The 8,071-nt window shown below is 49.1% G+C and overlaps 2 protein-coding genes across 3 annotated transcripts; both read right to left on the reverse strand.

Moving 5' to 3' along the window:
- Positions 1-124: 124 nt before the first annotated feature.
- On the reverse strand, positions 125-2,228 carry SAMD00019534_124320 (hypothetical protein; the record flags this gene model as incomplete). The annotated part of the gene is made up of 4 exons (XM_012892376.1): positions 125-1,294; positions 1,364-1,539; positions 1,607-1,809; positions 1,882-2,228. The coding sequence occupies 4 exons, from the start codon at positions 2,226-2,228 to the stop codon at positions 125-127; spliced, it is 1,896 nt and encodes a 631-aa protein (XP_012747830.1).
- Positions 2,229-2,841: 613 nt separating this feature from the next.
- On the reverse strand, positions 2,842-7,347 carry SAMD00019534_124330 (hypothetical protein; the record flags this gene model as incomplete). 2 transcript variants are annotated; one of them, XM_012892378.1, is made up of 2 exons in its annotated part: positions 2,842-2,895; positions 7,219-7,347. In XM_012892378.1, coding segments are annotated over 2 exons (183 nt in total), but the record flags the coding sequence as incomplete, so codon positions are not given. The 2 variants fall into 2 exon arrangements, with proteins under 2 accessions (XP_012747832.1, XP_012747831.1); XM_012892377.1 differs by lacking the exon at positions 2,842-2,895 and adding an exon at positions 3,086-5,986 and having other exon boundaries at positions 6,064-7,224.
- Positions 7,348-8,071: the final 724 nt, after the last annotated feature.

The following is an 8,071-nucleotide window of genomic DNA, read 5'->3' on the forward strand; positions in this document are numbered from 1 at the left end:
ATCACTACATGGTCAAGTCCAACATGGTCCAAGATATCACTCAATCATGCGATGCACGAGACATGGCAATCAATGGATAACATAAATAATAAGGTATATATTTAATGTAAAAGGATTGAATCCATCAATCCAACATCTTTGATTGGTATATCCTCTTGAGTTTGGACACAGCCCTGGCTAGGAAGATCGATCCGAGTAGGGTGTCCTCACGCTCGATTCGCACTTTGAGCAACTCGATACCGACGAATATCTCCTGGAGCGACTTGTCCATCGACTTGAGGAAGATGCCAACGCGGCTCGTCGGCTGCTGGCTCTTCTTGGGCGTGGTGGGCGGCACGTCGTCTACAACCACCTCGCACAGCACCTTGCGCACCTCGATCACCTTGCGACACTCGTCGTACAGCTCAGTGATCTGGTCCTCCTCGGTGATGGCCAGTAGCTCGCGACACTGATTGTCCATGTAAGCGTGCAGTTCCACCAGCACATCCAACATGCGCGACTTTAGATACTGCACCTTGCGCTCCTTCTCCTCGTCGTCGAGCTCCAGCTCATCGTCGCCACCAATGGCAATGTGGTCGTCGTTGACCTCCTCTGTCGTGGTGGTGTCCTCTGGACATTGAGTCTTTTGCTGTTGCTGCGCCGTCGATTGATGATCCTGTACATTGTTGCCACTAATACTACTATTGCTACATTGTTGTTGTTGTTGATGTTCATGTTCTTGTTGGTTGGTGATATTACATTCGTTATTCGGTCGATTGTTGATGCTGTGATGGATGGACGATGATGAGGATGCCGACGCACTCGATGTGAGCGGCCTTGAGTCCATCTCATTGTTGCTGGTCGACGTGGACTCGACACACGCAGACGATGGTGGTGCCGAGATGGGCTTGAGGTCCAAACTCTTGCGCAGCAGGTTCTCCAGGGCAGGCGGCAGATTGGCCGCCTTGGAGTTCTTGCGTGGGATGATGGGCGACGAGTGTGGCGACATTGGATTGTCGATTGGCTGAGGGATTGGATATAGTGCTACAAGTTGCTTTAGGCTGTGGATGATGTGCGGGAAGCTTGGTCGATCGGTTGGATTGTATTTGATACACTCGATGATCAACTCTGTGAACAGTCCCGGTATCGACTCGGGTATTAAGTCGCGTGCAATATCCTCGTGTATCTCGAATGCGTTGTGTGGTCCTCTTTCAATCTCCTTGCTGATCCTTCGTCTTGTTGCCAACTCCAACAGCACGACTCCAAATGAGAAGATGTCAGCTGACTCGTCATAATCCATTCCAAGTATCACCTCCTAGTGTTGGATGTTTGTTAGAATGGTTGATTGTTTGATTGATGGATGTGCCAGGCCAACCAAACTTACGGGTGCCATAAAGTCATCGGTTCCGCAGATGGACAAGTGTCTGTTCTTGTTCTTGACGATCCTGGCGAAGCCAAAGTCACACACCTTGCCTCTGATCGGTGAGCTAGTATCATCAATGAGTATATTCTTTGACTTTAAGTCTCTGAATAGTATATCTCGACTATGAAGGTATGCCACTAATATGATTGAGCGAGTTAGTCGTGAGTGGACGGAAGGATGGATGGAGGGAGATGATAAACATACTGGCCAATGCAATATCCAATGCCAATTTGAATCGAAGTGATAGAGGGAATGGCTTGGAGACATCTTTGATCTTCTCGTGTAGGTTGCCACCCGGCACATACTCTGTCACGATCCAAGTCTGATTAGTCAAGAATGTCATATTATGATCAGTCTTCTCATAATACACCCCAATGAATTGTACTATATTAGGATGTTGTATATTCCTTTGATTGATTGATCAAAAGAGTTAGATCTTGTGTGATCATGTGATCGAACGATTGATTGATATGACATACTTAAGGACAGCAATCTCTCTCTTTAGATACTTCTCGAGTTCGCGTTGATGTTCACCTGGTCGTATCTTTTTGATGGCCACCTCTGATCGGAAGTATGTGCCGCGGTAGACTAGACCGTAGGAACCTGCACCAATCTGTTCGAGCAATGATAGGCCCTTTACATCGATATCAGTGGCCTCCTCCGATTCGATCAGACCTTCATCAATCTCCTCCGACAGTCTCATCTGTTGTGTTTGATCGGCAATATATGCATCGTCCACTGATTGTTGTTGTTGTTGAGCAACACTTCCTCCTCTAATGCTGCTTCCTCCTCCACTTCTTATGCTGCTTCCATTAGTCTTGCTCATGACTACTACTACACTTTAGTTATTATTTCTAGTACTACTACTACTAACTACTAACTACTACTACAAATGTATATAATGTTGATGCAATGGATGTCGTTGCTTAACTTAATTGTAATTGTTGTTGGTCGTGGTCATATGATTGATTGATTGTATTCAACTAATTATTTGTTTGGTGTGTATGAGTATGTGTATGTGTATGTTTATATTTATGTGTATGTATGTTTGTGTGTGTATGTATGTATTTATAAGATTCAAATAATTGTGTTTGAATTGATTGTTTGATTGATGTTTGATTGGATGGAAGGATGCATCACCACTCTTTCATCCTATCCTTCCTTGACTGACACACAGATGGAAGAACGAACCAAAAGGGGGTGGAGAGACTACCCCTGACGACCCCATGTTTGTCAAAAAACTGTGGGCTGGAAAGGAAGACGTTGGACAAGATCGAACTGATGCGCATCTAATCAATCGATCAATTAAGCGATGTGGGGGAATGAGGAGTGGGAGGTCCAAAGACGAGACCATTATTGGTTTAGTTATAAATTATTCTTATTATTAGTTGTAACGTCTGTGTATAAAATGATTGTGAGTAAATAATTGTATTTTATTAACTTTGGAGTTGGGAATTGTTTGTCGCATTATGTTGTTGGAGTTGGAATGATGATTAACCATTGGTTTCGAAACTTGAATGATTAATTGTTGGACACATTGAATGTACCATGGTACAATTGAATGACAACATCTATCTGCTACCGATGATGTTTGTATCATTGTCCAGGAACTTTGTGCCAAACTTGCGTTGTGTTGATTGATTGAATATATGTATGAATGAATGAATGAATGTATGACAGTGATTAGAGTTGTCTTGAAATGAGTTGTGAATAGAAACCATTGAGTTCCAAAAGTTGCTGATGACTGCCAATCTCAACGACACGTCCACCCTTGACAACGGCAATGATGTCAGAGTCGATGATGGTGCTGAGACGATGTGCGATGACAATCGAGGTTCTGCCCTTCATGACATTGTCCAGCGCCTCCTGCACGATCTTCTCGGACTTGGAGTCGAGCGCACTGGTGGCCTCGTCCAACAACAGGATCTTGGGGTTACGGATGATGGCACGGGCGATGGCAACACGCTGCTTCTGGCCTCCGGACAGCTGTGTGAACTTGTCGCCGAGCTGCGTGTCGTACTGGTCGGGCAGCTCAGAGATGAAAGAGTGGGCGTTGGCAGCCTTGGCGGCGCTGATCACCTCCTCGATGGTGGCGTCGGGCTTGCCGTAGCGGATGTTCTGGATGATCGAGCCAGAGAACAGGAATGGCTCCTGGCCGACCAGACCAAAGTTGCTACGCATCCAGGTGAGGTTGAGCTCGGTGATGGGGATGCCGTCCAGCAGGATCTGGCCCTCGAGTGGGTCGTAGAAACGCTCGAGCAGACCAATGACGGTGGACTTGCCACCACCACTGTCACCAACCAGAGCAACCTTCTTGCCGTGGGGGATGGTGAGCGAGAAGTCGCTAAAGATCTGCTTGTTGGGACGCGATGGGTAGGCAAAGCCGACGTTGCGGAACTCAATGTCTCCCTTGATCTCCTGGATGGTCTGACCGGTCTTCTTGAATGGGTCGATCTTGGACACGCGGTCAATGAGCTTGAAGATGGCGTTGGTGGCCATGGTGGCCTTGGCCATATCTGGGGCGAAAGCACTGGCGTTACCAATGCCCATAGCTGACATGACGATGGCAAAGAACACACGCTGCATCTGACCAAAGCCGTAGATGCTGTTCTCGATGTAGACACAACGGTCGAACGTGACGTTGAAGGTGTAGTTGGGTGGCTGGCAGAACTTGTCGATGTCCTTTTGTGGAGCCAACCACTCGCCCTCGTCGACGAGCTTGCCTCCGTACCAGTAGCCAAGTGCCCAGATGAGGAACATGGTAGCTTGGGTGAAACCAAAGACGATACCGGTGGTGTTGGCCTTCTTGAGAGCAATCTTGATTGGCTCGGAAAGGGCAAACTTGTACTTGTCGTAGACCTTCTTCTCGGCAGTGAACGAGCTGATGGTACGGATACCTCCGATGGCCTCGGTGGCCACCTGTCCAGACTTGGCGTAGGCTTCCTTGCTGTCCTTGGAGAATCCAGCCATGAAGTCCATCTCCATCTTGCCTGAGAAACCAATGATTGGCACGGTGGCGAGCACCACGAGTGTGAGCTTCCAGCCAGAGATGAAGGCAATCACAAGACCAGTGACCATTGTGACGATGTTCTGGATTAGCAGACCGAGACGCTGACTGGTCATACCCTGGACGAGTGTGGCGTCGGTGGCAAGGTTGGCAGTGAGCACACCAGTGGTGTTCTCGGGAAGGTCGAACCAACCGACGTCCTGGCGGATGATCGAGCGGAAGGAGAAGTAACGGAGATGGTAAGTGAGCACCTCACCGACGTAGGTGAACGAGGCGATCTGGAAGAAGTTGGCAATACCGGCGACGGCGGCCAGCAGCAGGAACCACAGGCACAGCTTGATGGCGTCGTCGTACATCTCCGGAGAGTTGAACACTCTGAGAATCTCAGAGAAGATAATTGAGAACACTGGCATGATGGCACCGTTGGCAAGAGCGCCAACTGTACCCAACAGGAAGAATGGCCACTCGGCTTGGTTCATCTTGATGATACGTGTGAGTGGAACCTCGGACTTGACGGCTTTCTTCTTCTTCTTCTTTCCAGTCTTGTCGTCCTTCTCGTCCTTGGCGTCGGTCTTGTCCTTCTCGTCGTCGGAGCTGTCGTCGCCGACTGAGCTGGATGATGCGCTGTCTGATGATTGCAAGGTGTCGACGGTCTTGACAGCCTTGTTGCTGCGCTTCATCATCTTCTTTCTGTCCTCAGCCTCACCGCTCTGTTGACGGTTGACCAGGGAGGTGTAGACTCCGTTGCGGGCAAGCAGCTCAAGATGAGTGCCCTGCTCGACGATGCTACCGGCGCGCACGACGGCAATGACGTCGGCGTGCTGGACGGTGGTCAGACGATGGGCAATGACGATGGTGGTACGGCCTTGCATCAGTTTGTCGATGGCCTGCTGCACAAGATGTTCATTCTCAGCGTCGAGGGCACTGGTGGCCTCGTCCAACAACAGGATCTTGGGGTTCTTAATCATAGCACGAGCGATGGCGATACGTTGCTTCTGGCCTCCAGACATCTGGACACCCTTCTCACCGACCTGAGTGTCGTAACCCTCTGGCAGCGTGGAGATGAAGTCGTGTGCGTTGGCGGTCTTGGCGGCCTCGATGATCTCGTCCATGGACGCGTTCTCATTGCCGTAACGAATGTTATCAGCGATCGACACACCAAACAGTGTTGGCTCCTGGGACACGAGACCAATGCTTTGTCTGAGACACTTGATGTTGATGTCGCGGATGTTGACGCCGTCCATGTAGATCTCTCCGGCCATTGGGTCGTAGAAACGCTCGAGCAGAGCAATGACGGAGGACTTGCCACCACCACTGTCTCCGACCAGAGCCACGGTCTGGCCCTTCTTGATGGACAGACTGAACTTGTTGAAGATCTGCACGTCGGGACGCGATGGATAGGCAAAGTCGACGTCTCTGTACTCAATGTCACCCTCAGCAACATGCTCCACTCCCTCAGTTGAGAATGGATCAATCTTTGACTTGCGATCAATCACGCTGTAGATCTTGAATGCAGCACCACGACCATTGGCAAAGTTGGCAAGGTTTGGAGCAGCTTGTCCGAGAGCCATAGCACCCTAATAGTATGTTTGATTGATTGAGTGAGTGTTAGATAGTGAACGATCAGAGTTGATTGAGTCATTGGTGTACTTACCATGATGACTGCAAAGAAGACGGTGAGCACATCAGCTCCCTGCCAGTCTCTCGAGTGGATTGGGTTGTAGGCGTGGTCGGTGATGAGCTTGGCACCATACCAGAAGGCAAGGGAGTAGGATCCAAAGAGGACAAAGAAGACGAGACCAATTCCAAGTCCGTTCATGAGACCCTTCTGACGACCAATGTCCAGAGCGTCCTTGAGGTTGTTGGCGTAGGCCTGGTTCTCGCGCTCCTCACCAGAGAAGGTGACGACGGTTCTGATCGAGCCGATCTTCTCCTCAGCGACAGCACCAGCCTTGGCGTAGGAGTCTTGGCCCTTCTTGGTGAGCTCAGTCATCATCTTGGTCATGAAGCCTCCAGCTGCGGCCAACAAAGGTGTGATGGCCAGAATGACGAGGGCCAGTTGCCAGCCATTGACGAGACCGACGATGAAACCAGAAATGAAGGTGGAGGTGAAGTGAAGGAAGTTACCGACCTTCTCTCCGATGGCCTCCTGGAAGAGTTGAGTGTCTGAGGCGATACGTGTGGCCAGCTCGCTGGACTTGGTGACGTCGTACCAACCGATCTCCTGTTTCAGAATGGCCTTGAGGTATTGCTTGCGGCAGCGCACTGACTGGCGCTCACCTGAGATGGTCCAGCAAGTGACCTCGAGGTAGCAGGCCACGAACATGCCGATGGCCAAGTAGACAAAGTTGAGCGAGACCTTGGAGATCTCGGTGTAGATGCTAAAGTTGGGGTTCTGCAGCTCTTGGTAGGTGAAGATGTTCATCACCTGACCAAAGACGATCGAGATGGCAGGCATGGCGACACCGGCGGCAATAGCGCCGATCGTGCCAACAAACATGAGCAGATAGTCGAGCTTGGTGGCAAAGCGGAACAGCTGGAAGAAGCCGACGTTCTCGCCCTCCTCCTTCTTCTCCTTGGGGTCGATGCCGTCCTTGTTCCTGACGATGGGTGGAGTTGACGAGCCAGATGAGGGTTCGTCTGGCGTGCCTCCAGTCGAGTCCATTGACATCATTGGGATTGATGGGTTTGGTCCGGCCATCGTCAAGTCAATATTTGTTGTATCAATGTCAATATCCTCATTGTGATTGTTGTTGTTGTTGTGGTTGTTGTTATTGTCATTGTGATTGTTGTTGTTGTTGTTGTTGTGATCAGAGACAAGTGGGGCAGTGTCTGATGATGATATTGTGTTGTCTACAACTGGACTGGGAGTAGAATCCACAACATCATTATTACTGTTGTTGTTATTGTCAGAGATTGGAGTTGATGTATCGTCCATTCTCTGTTCTAACTAACAATAGTTTGATGTATGTTGTTATGTGTGTATATATCTGTTTAAACAGTTATTGCTTTGCAAGTTCTAAAACAGAATGTCGAGAACGATCTGGAAAGGGAGGGAGACATCAATGCCAAGCATTACGTGACGTTAGTATGTTATTTGAGTATCGTCATGAGTGTGACAGGATGACTGATCCTTTGGGTCGTGTGTGTGGGGTCGGGACCCTTGGTCCAAGGGCTGGGCCGAAAGAGGTCCACACTCATACCCTTGTGCAAAAATAAACTTTGACACTGGTACCTACCTGGGGAGGGGTGTATCCCGAGGTCGAGTCGGTTGGGGTTGAGAAAGACGAACGAATCGTACTGATACGGATTGAAATATCTTAAGTTAATCTAACAATTCAATACCTGTATATATGTGTTGGTTGGAAGATCGAAGAATATAGTATATGATTGATTGATTGATTGAATGAAAGGTGGTCAGTATTTATAAATACTCTTGGTTTGTTGGTTGGGAAGGTCGACGTGCGTGGGTGTGATGGCCTTTGCCATCTGAGTCATTCGTGGTTTGGCTGTTGGTAAAGGCACACACACATACTGTCACTGGTCATCATCATTCATACACACACACAATGTAGAATAGCCAGTTATTAATTACATTGGCCTGGTGCAATAATGATGACGTACTCTGCAATACACATAATACGAGAGAGGGAGGTGGGTTG

This window comes from Acytostelium subglobosum (genome assembly GCF_000787575.1).
Source record: "Acytostelium subglobosum LB1 DNA, scaffold: scaffold42, whole genome shotgun sequence".
NCBI classification, from domain to species: Eukaryota; Evosea; class Eumycetozoa; order Acytosteliales; family Acytosteliaceae; genus Acytostelium; species Acytostelium subglobosum.